This window comes from Sminthopsis crassicaudata, chromosome 1, assembly GCF_048593235.1.
Source record: "Sminthopsis crassicaudata isolate SCR6 chromosome 1, ASM4859323v1, whole genome shotgun sequence".
In the NCBI taxonomy this organism is placed as follows: Eukaryota; Metazoa; Chordata; class Mammalia; order Dasyuromorphia; family Dasyuridae; genus Sminthopsis; species Sminthopsis crassicaudata.
The window spans coordinates 64529063-64550211 of NC_133617.1; the positions used below are offsets into that span (position 1 = coordinate 64529063).

The window sequence follows — 21149 nt, forward strand, 5'->3', positions numbered from 1 at the left end:
CTGGACACAGTAAATATGATTCCTAAGACATACAAGATGTTTTCCTCACAACAATCCTCTGAAATAATACAAATATTATTAGTGTCCTCTTTTTACAGATAAGGAAAGTGAGACGCTAATTGAGTGACTTGTCTAGGGTCATATAGCTAATAAGTTTCAAACTGAGTCATGACTTCACATCTCTTTCAATTAATACTATGAATTATTTTAGTATTCTGAAAAATTACATAATAAAGAATTTTAAGGGAAAGATGGTGTGATTTTTATGAATGAAATAGCATATGCCTCACCTTTGTCTGTGGAAGTATCCTCTCGCATCAGGGGCGATGTGACAGAAATCGTAACCTGCATTTTTGGTTCCTTGCATGAGGCAATAACTATATTTGCTTCTTCTGTGTCAGATGAAACCTCATACTTATCCTCGGTTACTGTCTATAAGTTTGAAATAAAATATAAGAAGACTGTCTTATCCCACCAGAAAGGCTCATATTCACAAAACCAATGCTATGATTACAACATAGATTACAACATATTAGAGCTGGAATACATAATGTCAGACCTGGCAAGGACCTGAAAACATATGGCATCAGAGCTGAAGTGACACTCAGAGATGATCTAAGAGAACCCATTTATTTTGCAGAAGAAGAAAATAAAGCGATTATCTTCTTTCACTATTCTTTAAAGTCTCTCAATGTCTTCCAATTCTTTCTCAGGAACAAACCTAGTCTGCTCATATACTATTATGTTTTCTTCTTGATCTGCTCTTATTCATCATCACCTTTTAAAGCTCTACTTCATCCAATTTTCTCTTTCACCAACAACAGCCCAGGACCCTGATGATTCCATGAAGAGTATAGTTCTACTCACAAGAGATTCTAAATGTAAAACAGTTTGTCCCTTGAACCAGGATTTCATCAAGTGAAGAATAGCAAATAAAGTAGTTAAAAGGTCAAAATATTCCATGACTTCAGTGATATAGACAATTGTCACAAAAAAGGCTTAATATGACAACTTTTTCTACCCTCCAAAATTATTTTGTATTCTCGTATAAACTCAGAACATGTAAATTACAAAGGGGAAAATAATACTATATAAGGAAGGGACTCAAGTTAATAATGACAGCATCTAAAATCAGAAATGTCTCTTTTAGTGGATTTGTGAATCTGCCATTAATCTATCCCCAACTTTTCACACTGTAAACCACCATCTAATTTTGGATAAAACTACCCTTCTTTGGTTTTCATGACAATGACTTCTCCTGATTGTCTTTATAATTCCTTCTCAATCTCTTGTTGGATCTTCTATAGACCTTCTAACTCTAAGCCAAAAAGCTCTATCTTAGGTACACTTCCCTTTTCACATGTGTCTGGTGAATCCATTATTTCCAGTGGATTTGGTTATCATCTTTCTACAAATAGCTGCTAAATCCAATTCTACTATTTCTCTTGCCAACTCCCTACTAGACATTTTCACCTAAATGCATTATAGATATCTCTAATTACAACATTTCCAAAATGGAGTTCATCATACCATGTATTTTCCCTATACCTATTTATTCTCCCAATTTTCTATTTCTATTGAGGGGAAAACCATTCTTCCAATTACGCAGGTTTGCAATCTCAATCTTCCTAAACTCTTCATATGTTAACTCAATAACCAATATCTAATTAGTTATCAAGTCTGATCAATTCTACCTTCACAACATTTCTCATATCAGACCCCTTCTCTCCATACACATAGCCACCATCTTAATTCAAATTCTCATCATTTCTCACCTGCATTATTGCATAGCCTTCTAATTTGTATCCCTTCTTCTATTTTCTTCCTTCTATAATCCATCCTATTTATAACAGACAAATTTAGAACACAGTATTACCATATCACTCTCCTACTCAAAAAATTTTAGTGGCATTTTAATGCATCTAAGATAAATAAAATTTTCAATCTTATGCTTCAAACTTTCCAGAATCTAGCTCATATCTATTAGTCTTATTTCTTATTAGTTCCCTTCAACTGCTTTTCTAAGTAAACTGGAACTAGCTATTTCCTATAAATGATATTCCATCTCTTACCTCCATGTCTTTCCACAAGCAGTCCCTCAATTTAAAATATACTTCTCCCTCCTTAATCAAATCTGAGGGTCCCTTTTGTATTCACTAAACCAATGCTATGATTACAACATAGATCACAATATATTAGAGCTGGAATATACAATATAAGACCTAGCAAGGACCTGAAAACATTCAGCATCAGAGTTGAAGTGACACTCAGAGATGATCTAAGCCAACTCACTTATTTTGCAGAAGAAAATAAAACATATCTTCTTTCACTATTCTTTAAAGTCCCTCAATTTTTTCCAGTTCTCTCTCAGGAACAAACTTAGTCTACTCATCAGATCCTTAATTAATCTTTAATTTCAAATCATTAATTTTCTTCAAAGTACAATTCAGGTAACTTCTCCCATATGAGGTCTTTTCTAATCCCGCAAATGTTAGTACCCTCTTTCCCTCTTGAAATCAATAGAACTTAGTGGTGTACTAAAGCATACTTGGAATCAAGAAGACCTGAGTTCCACTTCTCCTTCAGACATGTTAAGTAGCTATGTAACCCTGGGCAAGTCATTTAATTTCTCTTAGCCTCAGTTTTTTCATCAACAAAAAGGGGTTAATAATGGTACTTACCTCATAAATTTGCTGTGAGGATTAACTAAGATTACATAAACCATTCTGAAAACCTTAAAGTGCTATATAAAATTTAGCTGTTATTATTTACCTATATACATGTTGTATCCCTCTCCTTACCACCAAACAGAAGGTAAGCTCTTTGAGGACAGGGCTTGTTTCATTTTCTTCACCCATTTACCCCATGAATCAAACCTCTTATCAAGTCTTAATAGTTTCTACCTTCACTTCTTTTTAACATGCCCCCTTCTTTTTACTTACAACCATCTTATTGTATTATTGCAGTTTCTCTTTTCTTTTTTTTCCTGTTATAGCCTTCATTTGACTATCTAGTGATCTTCCTAATGTATAGGTATGATCATTATACCCCCCCACACACACACACACCCCTCCAGGCACTTATTACCTCTAGGATCAAATATAATATCTCCTATTTGGCTTTTAAATCCTTTTACAAGCTGACTCTTTCCTACCTTTCCAGACTTCCTAGACTTTTTCCCTTCCAAATATTCTATAATCTAGCAACCTGTTCTTCTTCCAGATTCAACACTGTGTTCTGATTGTGCCTTTTTGCTGGCTAACTCTCATGCCTTGAATTGTTTCTCTTCTCACCTCTATCTCTTGGATTTGCTGCCTGTTTTCAATATTTAGTTTAAACCCCAATTTTCTATAGTTCTTTCTTACTGTCTCTCCCTCTACTCCACTGCTAGTGTCTTCCTTCTGGGATTACCTTCTTTTTGTATTGTATATGTTATATTAATATATACAGTTTGTTCCATGTCACCATTAAATTGTGACTTCATTAAAGACAAGATATATATTTTTAGTATTTATTTTTGCAATAAAGGCCACTGAGTTCAGTCCCCATAAGCATGAACAAAATGAAGCAGAAGCAATTCCCCACATGGAAGGTATGATGACATGTAATGGAAGTGCTACAGAGAGGTCTGAGCATGTGCAGACAGTCTAGGTGATTTAGGTCTTCTAATAACAAGGATTAGCAACCTATTTGGCTATAAATATGATGATAGAACTTAGTAGTAGTTCAAAAGGCACTAGTCATCTCCCTTTTCTCTTGGTTTTGTCTTGGTTAACAAAACCACAGACCATCAATTTATTATCACCTAATTTAATTAATAAATTACCCAGAAACCCTATATCTTGGCCTTTTCATTCATCTCACGTTTATCTTTTTTAACTAGGTCTATTTTTTGCTGTTCTCTGAGTTTATGATTGTTGCAACTGTCTTTTATTTGAACTGAAAGATAACAGATTTTGTTCCAGCTCATTGTCTATGCTGTATGTGCATCTTTATGTTTCAAGTGTATTTCTTGTAAATAAAGTATTATTGTTGGATTTTCTTTCTAATCCAGTCTGCTTTTCTCTTCCATTTTATGAGAATGTTCATCCCTTTCACATTCATAGTCTCTTATATTTTTCCTTTTGTTTTCTGCCCCCTCTTTAACAAAAAGAAGAGGGTGGTGAGAAAGGAATGAACTCAGTATTTAGACTGAGTGCTTAGTTTTGGGATCATCTGCTTCTATTCCATTTCCCTTACTTAGAGACTTATAACAAGTTATTATCCTTTAAGTTCCTCTTTGAAATTTATCTGCTTTAGAGTCTACTTTACTTAAGATAACATCTCATTTAATCCATCTTCCCCTTAAGTCCCCCATTTCCTTTCTCTCCCATTTATCTGAGTAAAATGTATTTTTATATTCATTTCTATGTGTTGACCAGTTTAGATGAGAGTAAGCTTCAAGTGTCATCCACTTTCCAATTAGCCCTTACTCCTTGTTTGTATAGACCTCTATCTGCACACTTGGATTATGTAAGATAATTTTCTTTAGAATCAATTCTTATTCCTCCCCCCTCCCACATATTATTTTTCCTCTCCTTTTCCATTAATTTTCTTAAGATCCTCAAAACATACCAGAACCATTCCCAGACACTCTAATTAGAATCCTTCTATGCCTATTGATAATAGAGTTCACATTATCATCTCCCCATACTAGAATATAACCAGTTTATCTTTGTTTATAATTCCTTATTCATTCTTTTAATTATTTCAATCCTGTGTTTGTATTTCAAAATCTCTATTCAGCTCTGGTCTTTTAATCAGGAATTAATTAGGAATCTTCTACTTCATTAATAATCCATTTTCTATCCTATAGAAATAAACCCAGTTTTTGCCAGATAACTTATTTTTGAATATAAGGCTATCTCCTTTGCCTGTTAAATCATTGTAATCCTGACTGTGACTCATTGGTATTTGAATTATTTCTTTCTGACTGAAGGATTTTTCCTTTCCTGTGACTTCTATGATCTTCCTGGAAGTTTTCATTTTGAGGTTTCCTTTAGTAGGTGACCAGAAGATTCTATTTCTATTTCTTCATTCCAAGAGATGTGGATAATTTTATGATTTCTTAAAATGTGATACCTGGGCTATTTTTTTCTGGCCATGGCTTTAAAATGGTCTGAGTCTCAAATTCTCTCTCTTCCTCAATCTAGTTTCCAAGTCAGTTTCTTTTTTTAAAATTTATTTCTTATTTTTTATTTTTTTGCTAAGAGATACATTTTATTCTTCCCCCAAGTCTTTTGGTTTTGTTTTAATATTTCTGGTTTCATGAAGTTACTCTTTTATTTGACATATTCTAACTTTTAGGGAGTTTGTTGCTTGTATAAAATTTTGAATTTCTTGTGCAAGGTATATTCATTTAATTCCCTTTCCCATTCTTTCTTCCATAATTCTCACTTCCCCCCTAATATTCCCTTCGAATGCTTTCATTTCATTTATAAAAACATTTAAACTCTTAAAAAAACACTCTTCATCTTTTCCAGGAATTATAAATTAATTTCTGCCCAAGTTGTGTTATTCTTTGATTATTCTTTGTTATTCTTTGATGCTTTGCTTACAGATATTTTGGGATTGTGTCTTGAGCATTCCTATCACCACAATAGTTCTTTATGGGAAAATTATTTATTTGCTTGCTCCAGTCTACTTGTTGACATGAGACTTCACTTTAGGACTGGGCTTTATACACTTCTGAGGAGAATACTGAATTAGTTTTTATCTTTTGGGGTTCTCTTTCTTTCTGTCTTTTTTTTTTTTTTTTTTTTTTTTTTTTTTTTTTTGCTGAGGCAATTGGGGTTAAGTGATTTGCCCAAGGTCACTGTTGACTTCTTAAGGTACAGAATGTTGTATTATTCCGGAATTTCAAGGAGAGCTCAAGTTGTAGATTAATAGGTTTTCACTGCTCCCAAAGTAGTCTGATCCAAGACAAAGTCTGATTGCTGCTTCCTCTGGTCTAAGCTCTGCAACTTCCTGATCCTAATTTGGATCTGTGAAACACTTCTTTTGGCTTACATCTGTCTGAAAGTCCCAATAAGACTAGTGCTGGACTCAGCCACTATTAGTCACCTGGAAAGTCCTACAAGTTTACTGTGATAGACCTGCAGACTCTCATATGGTATAAATTCCTGCCTTGGTTATTTCACTGGAGGTTTCAGACAGGGATGTAGTTTGGAACTAAAACTCCACGTGACTCGTGGTCAAAGCCCCATAATTGCTGCTTGCTTCTGAACTTCTACCTGGCTCAGTATACAGATTAGTGAACATCCAAAACTTTGAACTAGAGGTCAAAGAAAAAAAACATTGCTAGTACCTTAAGAAAAAAAAAAAAAAAGGAATTCAAGTACCAAGAACCCACAAGATGGGAAGGGAAAAGGAGGGGAAAGGAGGGATCACACAGAATTTATTAGCTACCACTAGATAGAGAAGTTACAAGTACAATATTTTACAAAGCAAGAATAATTTAAGAGAACTGAATACTCAATATTTGCTGAGCCTAGAATGCTCCCTTAGGCACAGGTCTTGTCCTCAATCTGTTCCTGATCTGTGACCCAGAAATAGGTAGTAAACCACAGAAGGTGGTACCTCTTCCTGCATTTCACTCATAGTTGAGGTCTTCCAGGATGAGTTTAGGACCTCTTCTTGCCCTGGTACATTGTTTTGGTCCTTTTTTCTATTCCTTCATGCTAAAGTGCTTCCCACAAGATATTTCTGGCCCATCCCCAATATCTGAAGACCTTTCTGTCTCCTATGCCAGCCTGGACTTAAATAAGATTCACTGATCTTTCTCACCCTGAATTACCTGATCAGGACTCAGTTTGTTTTCTAGGTCTTTCTGGAATACTATTGGAAGAGCCTGGCTATATTTTCTGTTATTCTGCCACTTGACTTCACCAACTGATTAGCTTTTAAAGTCCTTCAAAACCAAATTCAATCTTTCTCTCCAGTATCTTTATATATTATTCCATGCCACTCTAGTCCCTTGCCACCTGCACACTCTGATCCATTCAAACTAATCTGGCATTGCTCTTCACACTTCTGTTTATTTCTGTCTTTGTCCTTTTGAATTGGATCTATAATGCTTGGAATATACTCCCTCTTCACCTCTGATTCATAGAATTTTTCATTTCCTTCAAGAGTTTAAGTTATCACCTCCTACATGAAACCTTTCCTAATTCCCTATTTGTTAGGGCTATCCTTATCTAATTACCTTGTATTTATTTTTTATATTTAATCTGCATTCACAAACATATGTCTACAAAATGTTATATATGTATAAACATACAAGTATACCAGTATAGGTTTTATACACACACACACACACACACAGAGTAAAAAAGTCTCCCTTGTTAGTTAGTATGCAAGCTTCTTGAGAAAAAAGTGTTTAATTTTTTGTATTTCTACCCACAAGTATTAGCATACCATAGATACTTAATATCCATTGACTGACTTATAATAGAGAAAAAGAGTTAAGTAATATCAACTGACAAAATATCACATATGTCATTCATGCAACATTCCATACTTGCTATTTCCTTCTCTACCAAAAAAGAAGTTTATTTCATTTTCTGTTCTCTGGGCCCAAGAGTGATCATCATCATATATAATCTGAGCTCAGCTATCTTTTGGTAATGTTTTCATTTATATTATTATAGCAATTATTGTTCTGCTTTCTGTACCACAATAGAAGAACTTATGTATTTCTTTAAATTCTTCATATTTATAGTTTCTTACAGCACAATAATGTCATCATATCCACAGATTACAATTTATTCAATTACTCATCAATGGATATTGATATTGGTATTTTAATTTCTTGCTACTCTGAAATGTGACAGTAATATTTTGATATATCTTTTTTTTTCTTTTTTTAAAATCTTTTTTTCCTTTATTTAATTTCATTGGAGTATATTCCCAATAGGGTATGAATGCTCTGATGATTCTTCTTGCATGTTTGAATTATTTCCTAAAACAGGCAGACCAACTAATATTCATCAACAATGTATTAGCATATATAACTTCCTAGAGTTCTTCCAACATTGGTTATTTCCATCTTTTATCATCTCTATTAATTTGTTGAGTGTAAAGTGAAACTTCACAATTATTTTAATTTGCATTTCCCTTATTAGTGATTTAGAACACTTTTTTAATATAGCTGATGATTACTTGAATGTCTTCTTTTACAAACTTTCTTTTTTTTCCTTCTTCTTCTTCTTTTTTTTTTCTGACTTGCCCAGGATCACACAGCTAGAAAGTGTTACCTGTCGGAGGCCACATTTGAACTCAGGTCTTCTTGTCTTCAGGGCTGCTGCCCTATCCACTGTGCCACCTAGCTCTCCCCAAACTGTTTCTTCTTATCTTAAAAAATAGCTCATGGTCTTCTCTGTGTCAATTGTCTAAAAGTCTTTAATATAAAAAACATTTTCAGAAAGATTTGAAATTTCTCCCACTCAATAATTTGCACAATTATCTCATTTGTGCAAAAGTTTAGTAATTTTACATAACCAAGATGAACAAGGCAGATTTAGTAAATTGAAAGGAACATATTTTCTTTTAAGATCACCTCTATTTCTTGTTAAAAATTTGCCATAGTTCAGCCCACTTTGTAGAGGCCAGAAACTGGAAACTATGTGGAGAATGGTTGAATAAATTGTTGTATATGAATATTATGGAATATTATTCTTCTGTAAGAAATGACCAACAGGATAATTTCAGAAAGGCCTGGAGAGACTTACATGAACTGATGCTAAGTGAAATGAGTAGGACCAGGAGATCATTGTATACTTCAACAACTATACTACATGATGATCAATTCTGATGAAACGTGGCCATTTTCAACAATGAAATGAACCAAGTCAGTTCCAATAGATCAGTAATGAACTGAACCAGCTACACCCAGCAAAAGAACTCTGGGAGATTACTATAAACCAATACATAGAATTCCCAATCCCTCTAATTTTGTCTGCCTACATTTTGGATTTCCTTTACAAGCTAATTGTACACTATTTCAAAGTCTGATTTTTTTTTGTACAGCAAAACAATTGTTTGGACATGTATACATATATGTATTTAATTTATACTTTAACATATTGAACATGTATTGATCAACCTGCCATCTGGTGAGGGGGAAAGGAAGGGAAAAATTAGAACAAAAGGTTTTGCAATTGTCAATGTTGTATAATTGCCCATGCATATATCTGATAAATAAAAACTATTAAAAAATTTGTCATAGTTATGAAAGACGCCTTCTTCCACTCTCCTCTAATTTTTTATGACTCCCATTTTTAGACAGCATATTCATTTGTAGTATTTTTCGAATATGGCATAAAATGCTGACTTATACAGTTTTTTGTTCCTTTCCAGTTTTTCCAATAGTTTTTAACTAAAGAAATACCGTCCCCCTATAGTTTCATTTCATGGATTGTGCTACACTCAGTTGCTTTTGGATTTTATTTAGTCTGTTCCATTGATATATTTTAGTGGGTTTTTTTAAAACCATAACAAGTAGTTTCAATCATTACTTCAAAATATAATTTGAGACCTGATAATGCTATGCTTTATCCATTCTCATTATTTTTCATTATTTTATCATGAGATTTAGTTCATTTCTTTCTCCAAATGAATGTTCTTATTTTATATAGTTTTATGTGTGTGCCCAATTTCGGCTAAATCTATAAATTAATGTAGGAAGCATTTTTATTACATTGACATTGCCTAATTAAATCTTGCTTTATTTCTGTAATGTTTTAATATCATGTCATATGTATTATATGATTATAAAATACTTCTTACAGAAATAAAGAAAATTAATATATGCAACATGACAATGCTACATCAAATTATATAAGTATATATTAACATTTTAAGTTTTGAGTGTATATTAATGGTTAATGTTCAAATATTTTATACATTTTCTTGTTATTTTGAATGGAATTTTTCTACCTTTTTTTCCTAGTTTTGTTAGTACGCTACAGAAATGTTAATTTATGTGTGTGGGTGTAGATGTGGGTATGTGGTTTTATTTTGTATCCTGTTGCTTTACTGAAGCTATTAATAATCTCAATTCTTTTCACAGTCATAGTTAAGAAGAAAATTCTTAACCTTATATTTACTGAAAAAGCTTCTCATGTTTCTCCATTGCAAACAATGTTAAAATTTTGATTTTAGATTAATACTTTTTATCACTGTAAAGAAAGATCCTTTCTTGCCAGTGATTTTTAGAGTTTTAATAGAGTTTAAATAGAATATAATTTCAAAACTTTTTTATCTATTAAGTAATATCATTACGTATTTGTTGATATGATTCAAAATGCTGTTTTCTGATTGCAATGGTAGACTGGTCAATGAATCCAATTCTTACAAACATATGCAGAGAGTCACTGATATAATTCTCATATTCTAGAAACTGGGGAGCCTAAGAGGAGTCAGTTTCTACTCAGTCATTAGGGAATACAACTAACCCACTGATTGACAATAAATGATTGTGGTTAGTTGTCTTTAAAGTACTTCTCAATCTCTCCAGCATTCTGAACTATTTTGTAAATAGATAAACTGCCTGGTCTTTACACAAAAACTAAGGAATAAATTTCCATCAGTCAGCTGACTTTTATATGATGAACTCTAAGATTTCTCAACAAAACTCTGTTACTTTCTCAATGTCTTAGCAGGGAATTTGGAAATCATGCTATTATTTATTTCCTTCAGTATTTTTGTGGGCTTAAGTCATAGTTAGGAGATTAGTTTCCTTCAAGGTAATTAGGTGGTACAGTGAATATAGTGCGCCTCTAGCGTCAGGATGACTTATCTACCTGAGTTCAAATCTGGCCTCAAACTAACTGGTTGAACCTGGGCAAGTCACTTAACCCTGCTTGCCTCAGTTTCCTTATTTGAAAAATTGGCGGTGAAGGAGGAGGGATGGGGCCCAGGGGAAAGCAAAGGGTAAGGAAAAAAGACAAGGGAAGAATCCTGAGTTGGGGAAGGTTAAGTAATAGCAAGACAAATTAAGAAGCAGAATTAAAGCAAAGAGTTAGCAGGGATAGGAAAGATGTGGATGTGTGTGTGTGTGTGTGTGTGTGTGTGTGTGTGTGTACATAAATACATAAATATAATCTAGCTTAACTATAGCCTGTTTTGGGGGGAATGTGATAGGGAAATGAACGAGGAAAAAAAGAATAAAGTAAAAAAAAAAAAGTATACAGCACTGAACAAACCTACAAGGAAGCAAAACAAAGATGGACACTCATGAGTATAAATTCTTCTACTATTATGTATCCTTTTTTGAACTAGTAATTTATTGTTATATATTTTGAATCCTCCCTGATATTCTGCTGAGAACATGACAATGTCCTGTTTTGTTTTATTTGAGTTTCCTTTACTGTTTTTCTTTATTTATTGTTTTTAAATGAGTTAAGGAAGAAAATGTAAAAACCACTCAAGAATTTCTGCCAAGAAAACCCCAAATAAGGTCATGAAGAGTCACATGAGATGGAAATGACTGAACAACAAGAAGCTTCCTTCATATACTAGCTCTCTAAGTGCCTAAAGTCTCTCTAGCTTCACAGATACTAAAACATAAGTTAATAGATAGGCATAGATCAAGTCCAATTTCTGTCATTGCCTCTATAGGAAAGTGCCTTCAGGTGACTGCCACTTGAGTTCTTCACCAGGAATGTCTCCTTCTTCACTTACATCATTGCACACAATCCTTATCAGCCATTTTTTCTCTTTGTCAATAATCCACAGGCAGAAAGGAAAAAAGACTGTATTTTAATGCAGCAACATTCACAAAAACTGCTAGTATGTAAATTATAAACTTTTAGTGGTATTATCATTTGCTTATAATTTAAAGCCATGAATATCACATATAGTTATTACTACTTCTTTAAATATGAATACATTTTCAGTATCATTTGATTTGGGAATGGAGTATCCACATCCAAATTAGTCCTTCTGGTTAGTAAAGTACATTGAAAGTATAGTTGGCTGGTGCTGTTATATATACATCTCTGGAGGATAGGATCAAACTTGACATAGGTCAGAAGATATCAGTATATTGTGTCAATCCACACTTGCAACTTCATAGTTCTTGAATTTCTCGGTTACTTTCCACTTCAAAGATAGAAACACCAGCAAATAGATGTAATGTAGATCTTGCTGTTAGTCAAGACTATACTGGTAATGCAACTAATTTCATATATTTAATACCTTTTTGGTACAGGACTCCTTTCAAATTCTGCAAGGTGGCATCTAAACGCATGGCAAGAGGCTTACGTGGGTCTGCATGGGCTAACATTACTGTATGTATGAGGCAGTTGATCAAGTTCTTGAAAACTTGTTCATTGCCTATTAGTCTACAAAAGATTGATTTTAAAATAATTTTGTATTTTCTATCCTTCTGCTTCTTCAAACTGATATGCTTAAGTAATGTTATTCAATAACTTAACAACAGTAGCATAATCTTAAAAATGCTCAATAATAATGTTCCAAATCCTATAAAAGATTTTAAATCATTAAAATTCTTGCTAAAATTCTGCCTTGGTTACATCCAACAAATTTTGCTGTGTCCTTGTTGTCATTATCTTTTACAAATGACTTCCTATGATTTGTGTTTTGACTCAAACATTCTTTAGGATTAGTTTTAGTTTCCAATTAATTTTTAACCTATGCTTCAAAATCCCTACATTAAATATATTGTTATGCCTTATGGTACAAAAAGGAGTATTTAATATTTCTGCTTTTCAGTATTTGTTGAGAAGGTTTTTAATTCCTTAATACATGTCAGTTTTTGTAAAGGTGCCACACATAGCTAAGAAATAAGTATATTCTTTTTTATTTCCATTCAAACTAAACTTTTTCATACATGTTAAGTTAGGACTGCTTCTCTTTGAGTCAGTGCTCAAACCTTATTGAAAAGTAGTGTGATCTATAAACTTAACTAAATCTCTACAAAACTGGCATTTAATCCATTGAAAATATTGAGATCATTTTCCTTCAGCTAATCCAATCCTTTAATGAGTCTTTCCTCATTTTCTTCCAAGATCTTCCCAAACTGAGGAATCAAGATTGACACCAAAGTTGTGGCCCTGAGTGATTGAGAAGATAATGGTGCCCTCGATCATAATAAAGAGTCTGGGAAGAAGATAATGAGTTGTTTTGGACATGGTATCATAGATTTAAAGCAGGAAAAGACTATAGAAACCATCAAGTCCAGGCCTTCATTTTCTTTTTTATTAATTCTTTTCACTTAACAAAAATCTTTTTCTCCTCCTTCACCCTTACCACTTAAAAAAAAAAAAAAAAAGAAAGAAAATCCTTTTGAACAGGAAATTCAGTCAAGTGAAATAAATTCCCATAATGTCCTTGTCAAAAACATTAACATTTTGTTCCTGGACATATTTTCTCTCTGTCAAGAGGTGAATAACATGATTCATTATTGGTCCTTTAGAATCATGGGATGATTAGAGTTTTTAAAGCTTTCAAAGTTGTTTATCTTTTATAATGTTATTGTTCAACTGACTTGCTCATCTTACTCTGTAGCAGTTCATGTATGTTTTCACAAGTTTCACTGAAACCATTTCCTTAATGATTTCTTATGGCAAAGTAGAATTCACTTGCATTCATATATCATTTAGCAGTCACTTCCCAACTGATGAGCATCTCTTTAGTTATTAGTTCTTTGCTACTACAAAAGAGGTATAAATATTTTTGTGCACAAGGGTCCCTTTCTTTTTCATTTGATCTCTTTGAGGCCTAGTAGTAGTATGAGCGATGCAAAGTTTGGTAACTTTTTCAGCATACTTCTAAATTGCTTCCAGAAAGACTATACTAATTCACAGCTCTACAATTGTACATGAATGTACATTTTTTTCCAAAGTTCTTAAACAACTTCCATTTTATTTTTTTTGTTACCTTTGCCAAAGTAAAACCAATCTCCTCATTTTTCATCTGAGGAAATTGAAGCCCAAAGAAGTTAAAAGGCTTGCCCAAGGTCACTCTCTGAATCTCAGGCCACAGCACTCTCTGCTCACTATACCTCTCAAGTTGCTTCTTTCTAAGTTTGAGAAGCCTATGGAACCTTGAGTTCAAGATAATATGTGACTACTGCTCAGGAAAAGCCAAGGGCTGGATCTCCAGATATAGAAGGTAATTTGCATGGAAATGATAAGTGAATCCATAGGAGCTGATGAGATCACCAAGTGAGATACTATAGAGAAAAAGAAGAAGAGGTCCTTGACTTGTTTTTAATTTCGTTTACTAAATTTTATAATTGTATTCACACACATCTAGAGCATGCTTTGGTAAATTCACTTTAAGGTATGTTTAACTTTTGGTATTATTTGGACTCCTCTTTCCATTATTCCCTATTGGATTTCATTAGTGCAGTATAGATGGGTTGCTGATTTTTGTTTGTTGGCTTATATTTTTTAGTAGTTTCTGATAATTTTTTATTTCTTTTCTAGTCACTGTGAATTCATTCTACTTTTTTATCTTGATAATCTTGTTTTTCTTTCTTAATCAAGTCAGCTCATCAATCAATAAGTATTTATTAAATGCTGAATACTTATTAGACACTGGAGACACAAATACAAATCCCTGCCCTCAAAGAGCTTACATTCTACTTGGGGACAAATTTTCAAATTAACACTATATAGATATACAGGGGGCAGCTAAGTGGCGCAATGGATAGAGTACCAGCCTTGAATTCAGGAGGACTCCAGTTCAAATCTGGTCTCAGACACTTAACACTTCCTAGCTGTGTGACCCTGGGCAAGTCACTTAACCCCAGCCTCAGGAGGGAAAAAAAAAAGATATACAATACATACATACAAACATACATACATATATACGTATTTAGCTATATGGACAATATAAACACATATATCGTGTAAAATGTCTTTCTGTGGAGTATCAAAAACTTAAGGGAATCAGAAAATGATGATGGTACCTAGAACTGAAAGAAAGTACAGTTTCTAATAAGTAACAGTGAAGGAGACTATTCTAGATATAGAACATTCAGAAGCATAGGAGTAGAAAAGTGAATGCTGTAAAAGTAAATAAACCAGTTTAGTTACAACATAAAATGCTAAAAATAAATAAATAAATAAATAAAAATAAAGTAAAGTTAGTCTGGAAAAATAAGCTAGAGCCAAATTGTTGAATGGTTTAAACACCAAAAAGAGAAGTGTCTATTCTATTATAAAGAAAATAGGGAGCCACTGAGGATTGTTCAGCAGGGGAGTAATATGGACAAAGCTGGTTTTTTAGTAGTATCGTTTTGGCAACTGTGTGAAGAATAGAATGGAAAGGGGTTTGGAAGACTACAAAAATTCACTTCAGGTATGCTAAAAAAACAATTAAGGAGGTTATTATCCAGATAAGAGATGATGAGAGCTTTAATTAGGCTAATCATGAAGAATATAGAAAAGATGCAATCAGATCCTGAGGAGACAGAATAAACAAGATATGGGAAATAATTAGATATGATTGGGGGGAAAGGACTTCTAGATTACACATCCAGATGACTGAAAATATGGTAGTGTTAAAAGAAACAGGGAAGTAAAGAAAAGGAGTGGATTTAAGGGAAGGGATGATGAGTTCAGTTTTGGATAAAGTCTACTGATTTTGTTAAGTCTTGAAAAAAGTTTAGCTCTATCACACCTATGGTCTTTTCATTTTTCATTTTTCTATTTCTGCCTTAGTTTTTTTTTTAATTAAATACCTTTTATTTTTCCAACTACATGCAAAATTAGTTTTCAACATTCACCTTTGCAAAACCTTGTGTTCCAAATTTTTCTTCTTCCTTCTACCTCCCTCCCCCTTCTATAGACAACAAGCTATCCATATAGGTTAAACATATTCTGCCTTAGTTTTAAGGTTTCTTCTTTTGCTTCTGGATTTTTCAACTTATTGTCTAAAATTTCTTTTTAAATCACATAATTCATCAATATCTTTCTATTTTGTCATATATGGTTTCAGAGATATATTTTTTTCTCTGTAATGCTCAAGTTGCATTAAAATTATTTGATAAGCTGTCTTATCATCATTCTTGGTAACAGTTACTTACCACTTCTATGATTTGTCCTTTGACTAACTTATTATTCAAAGTGTATTTATTTAATCTTTATTTAGATCTGTATCATTTGTTTATTTTCTCAGTATCAATGCCAACTTGATTACATTATAATCAATAAATGTTATGTTTATTATTTCTACATGATTCATTTATTTACAACTTTTATTTTTGCCCTGATTTATGATGTGCTTTTATAAAGTTATTATGGTATTGATAATATGAATATTCTTTAACATGATCAGAGAGGACACCAGAAGCTGTTCAAAAATAATTTTTCCAATAGTATTAAAGTCTATTTTTAATCTTTTAGACTTATGTAGTTCTAAAAGAGAAGCATTAAAGTCCCTTACAAATAAGGTGTCACTATTTGTCTTTCTATAATTCAATTATATTTTTCCTTTATGCATTTAGCTGTTCAGCCAAATATGAGTTTTATTGTCATGTGACAAAAACAAGGTAATTAATTGACAGCACTAGTAGTAAGGTGCTAAATAAAACCTCACAATATCAAGAGCAGTCATAAAAGTCCCTAGAATAAGTATAACTCTCTGTTGTGGCTTTATGAGTAGACAAACACAGGATGCATTGTGATCTTCATCAATAGAGAGAATATATATTTGAATGCAATCACAGAGTTACCTGAATCTTTGCAACTTTCATTATTCGTGGTAGTTTTCATGTTTATCTCTCTCAATATAATGAATTTATATCATTGATTTATATGAAATGATAACTGTAATTTCTGCTTTTTAAAGTTATGCAAATATAAACTTGTCTGTTAAATACTTAAAGCTCTTCATAATCAGGCCCTTTACTTTCTTACCTATTAAACTTCACCAAGCATACTCTGCTTTGTTTTTGTTTTGTTTTTTTTTTTGCTATTGCTCTCATCCAATACTCATCTCCTAGTCTCCTACACAGATTGTAACCAATATTTGATCTGCTCTTCCTTCTCATCTCTACCTCTAAAAATCACCAGTTTTCTTCAAGACAAATCAATTGCTTCATCTATAGAGGCCTTTTCTGATACTCTTGAACTAAGAAAAAGGAGGAGAGAATGCCTTCCCTTCAAGAGTTAACTTAAGGCTACTCTGTATCTATCTTGTATGTTCCTATTTATACACATATTGTTTTCCTCATTAAAATGTAAGGTCTTAAAGTAATATCAATATTGTAAGATGATCAATTGTGAATTATTTAGCTATCCTCAACAATACAATAATCCAAGACAACTCTGAAGAAAATGCAATCCATCTCCAGAAAAGAACTTATGGTGTCGGAATACTGATTGAAGCATATTTTATTTTATTTTTCTTGAGGGATTTTTTCTATGTTTTCTTTCACAATATGACTAATATGAAAACATATTTTACATGATTTCACATGTATAACCTATATTGAATTGCTTGCCTTCTCAATAAGGGGATTGAGAAGGAAGAAAGTAGAAAATTTGGAACTCAAAAGTTTTAAAAAACACATGTTTAAAAATTTTTTACATGTAATTGGGGAAAAATAAAATAAAATTTAATAATATAAAAAATAAAGACAAGGAATAGGAAAAAAGAATATAAATTATTTGAGGGCAGGAATAGCTTTGATTAATTAATTTGTTTGTTTTGGTATCCTCAATGCTTTGTATAATGCCTAGACCTTAGTAAATACATATTTAATAAATACTACTTAATTGATTAAACTGCCTGTTGCAAAATACATTTTCTTCTAGTCCCTTATTTTCTTTCTATATTTGTATTTATCTCTGTATTTTACTCTACATATCTTTAATTCAATTGAAACTGCTTTCTACAACATTACTAAAGTCTAAATTTTATCATTTTTCCATACTTCTTAGCCACTCTGCAGTATTTTACTCTGTCTTCTCCTCTTGAAGTTAACTCCTGTTGACTATCTTTTCTTTGTTTTCATGATTTCTCTCTGTTCACCTCCAACCTATCTAAACACTTCTCCCTACACACTGCTGATTCATCATCCATATATCATGCCCCTAACTCTCAGTGTTCCCTAAGGCTATGTTCTGGACCTCTTCCTATTCTCTCTCTATGATCTTTCTTATCAACATCCATGAATTTGATCATCTCAGTGAAAAATGACTATGAAATCTATATACCCAGTCCTAGTGTCTTTCCTCAGTTCTAGCAATATATCTTCAATAGTCTATTGGATATTTCAAAATATATGTTTCATAGGCATCTGAAATTCTACATGTCCAAAATTTAGCTAATTTTCTTTCCTTTAAACTCTTAACATTTTTCCTTTTTTTTCGTTAAGGGCACCACCATTATTCACAACCTCAGCGTTATCCTTCACTCATCATTCTCCCTTTCCTTATATATCCAATTAATTGCCAAACATTGTCTTTCTACAACATTTTAACACTCTGTTCCCTTATCTCTGTTCATGGGGTCACCACTCTAGTTCAGGCTCTCCTTGATGACTCTACAGCGATAACCTTCTGAGCAGTCTCAAGTCTCTTCTCTCTCTAATCCATTCTCCACATAGCCACTAGAGCTGATTTTCCTAAACTCCTTTACTCAAACGAGCTCCAATGGCTCCTTATTGACAAATAAAGTTCCTTTGTATGGACTTTAAAATATTTCACAATCTGGTTTCAATCTACCTTTCCAATTGTATAGTATATTACCCATGTTCACACATTCTCTGGTTTAGCCAAACTACTTTTTTTTTTTTTTTTCCACACATGATAGCCTATCTCCCATTTTCATGCCATTTCATTAGGTCTTCCCCATACCTGAAATTCATATGCTCCATCCTCAAGAAATCTTTTATTTCTTTCAAAACTTTGCTTAATAAGTATATTAAAACTTTCCAAATTTTACAACTCTTAGTGCCCTTCCAAGGTAAAAATTTACCATGCATTTATTTTATATAAAAATGTTTGTTTTTATATACATATAGATATATGTATATATATCTATATGTATATATGTATGTATATATATATGCATATATATCCCTCAAAAGAATATAAGCTCCTCAAAGGTAGAAACTATTATATTTTTGCCTCTATATCACGTGCTCCTAACATGCCTGGCCCATAAATTAAGTACTTAATTAATTATGAAAGTAAGGAATGAAAGAATTAAATATTTATTAAGCGTCTACTATGTGCCAGATACTATAGTAAAAGTTTAACAAATATTATTTCATATGATCCTCACAACAACTCTGGAAATTAGGTGCTATTATCTCCATTTTACAGTTGAAGAAACTGAAGTAGGCAAGGGTATATACTGCCTTGCTCAGGGCCACATAACTAGTGTATGAGGCCAGATTTTCATTCAGGTGTTCCTGATTCTAGGACCTGTGTTCTATCCACTGAGCCACTTCGTTGCCTTAATTGGCAGGTAATCAGTATTTTAAAACATGCTTCTTATACACAGTAGGTTGTTAAGGCTTTATTTTTTTAATCTATCCTTTGATTCTCTTTCATTTGAGAGTTTAATCCATTCATATTAAAGCTTATAACATAAGTTTATGCCTTACTCTTAACTTTTTATCTTATTGTAAATAAACAATTATTCTCTATTACTTTTGCTTATAACTAATTTGATCCTAGCCCACTTCCAGCTTTACTTTCCCTCTCACTACCCTGTCCTATTCCAAGTTCTTTGAGATTACTTTAATGATTAATTTCTCTTCTTTTTTTATTATTTTCTAAATTCTTACTCTTCCATTTCCTATCCAGATAAAAGTATAGCTCAGATTCTTTCCTTTCCCACCCCTACCCATCTACTCTCTTAATGCAAGTAACACTAATTTATATAACTCTTTTCTAAGAAGTGTTAATTTGGGTTTTTTCCTTATGCCTTTTCTCTTCAAGGTTATTTTGAAATATTAATACCCCATTTATAGATTAAAGCACTCAAATGGTCTTTATTCTATGTTCTATGATTCAGAAATATAGATCCTATATCCAGATTATGTTATTAATATTATAGATCTCATCCATTCTTCTCCTACTCATGTTTTGGTTTTGGTTTTTGGTCCCTCAGAGGGGCCTTAATCCCATATATCATAAATTCATGAAGGAAGCAGTATGATTTAGGATAAAGAGGGACCTAAATCTATACTGTACCATTAGATTTACTACTTGCTTTTATTAAGGCCAATTCATTCTACCTCTTGACTTGTGTCCCCCCCAAAATGTTTGCTTTGTGTGTTGGATTTTCAAGAGGACCAATCTCATGGGATAGTATGTTGACCATGAAATTTTGAAGGTTATTCCAGTAGGTCATTATTTCTGGAAGGCCCTGAAAGTTGTAAGGGTTTCAAGAGATTTAACTGAGATTCTATTTTTTCACTAATTATTGAAATTCTTTCTATTCTTCAAGGACAAACTGTTATCTTCTCTCAATGAAGTCTTCTTGATACCATTTAATTGAAAATAGTTCTCAAATTTTCTTAAATCTTTCCTTTGCCTCTATCACATTCTACTTTTTATCAGTGACATATATAAAGACTACAAACTCCTTGAAGACGGGTATCATGTATATTTTTTCCTATTTTTATATCCCTAGTGGCTAGCATAGTACTTGACTCATAGTATAAATTTAATAAATATTTGTATATAAAAAAGTGTCAGATGATTAGGGAATGGTTAAACAAACTGTGGTATATAAATGCTGTGGAATATCATTGTACCATAGAAATGATGAATATGAAGAATATAAGCAGACATGAAAAGGTTTACATGAACAAATAGAGATGATGAGAGGAAATAAGGAGAAAAAAAAGGAAGTTAGCAGAATCAGAAAAACACTATACACAATGACTAAAACAATGTAAACAAATACACAAGAAAATTGAAACTGAATGCTGCAAAATTATAAAGACCAAACTTGGCCCCAAAGAAGCAATATGTACTTCCCTCCCTTCTTTGCAGAGGCAGAGGACTATGTACGTAGAACACTGCATATACTTTGGGACTTGATTGATGCATCAGTTAGTTTTGCTGAATTTTTTTTCTCTTTCTTTTTTATCCTTTTGTTATAAGGGATCATTCTCT

The 21149-nt window shown here is 32.6% G+C and overlaps 1 protein-coding gene across 6 annotated transcripts in view; it reads right to left on the reverse strand.

The window, feature by feature from the left end:
- Positions 1-21149, reverse strand: part of ZFR2 (zinc finger RNA binding protein 2) — a 124158-nt gene that overhangs the window by 34826 nt on the left and 68183 nt on the right. For 5 of the 6 annotated variants that reach the window (XM_074307789.1, XM_074307778.1, XM_074307771.1 and 2 more), the window contains one exon: positions 291-432. In XM_074307789.1, the coding sequence (XP_074163890.1) occupies positions 291-432 (142 nt within the window). Of the gene's footprint in view, positions 1-290; positions 433-11091; positions 21148-21149 lie in introns of those variants that run through there. The other variant, XM_074307813.1, reaches the window with a different exon arrangement.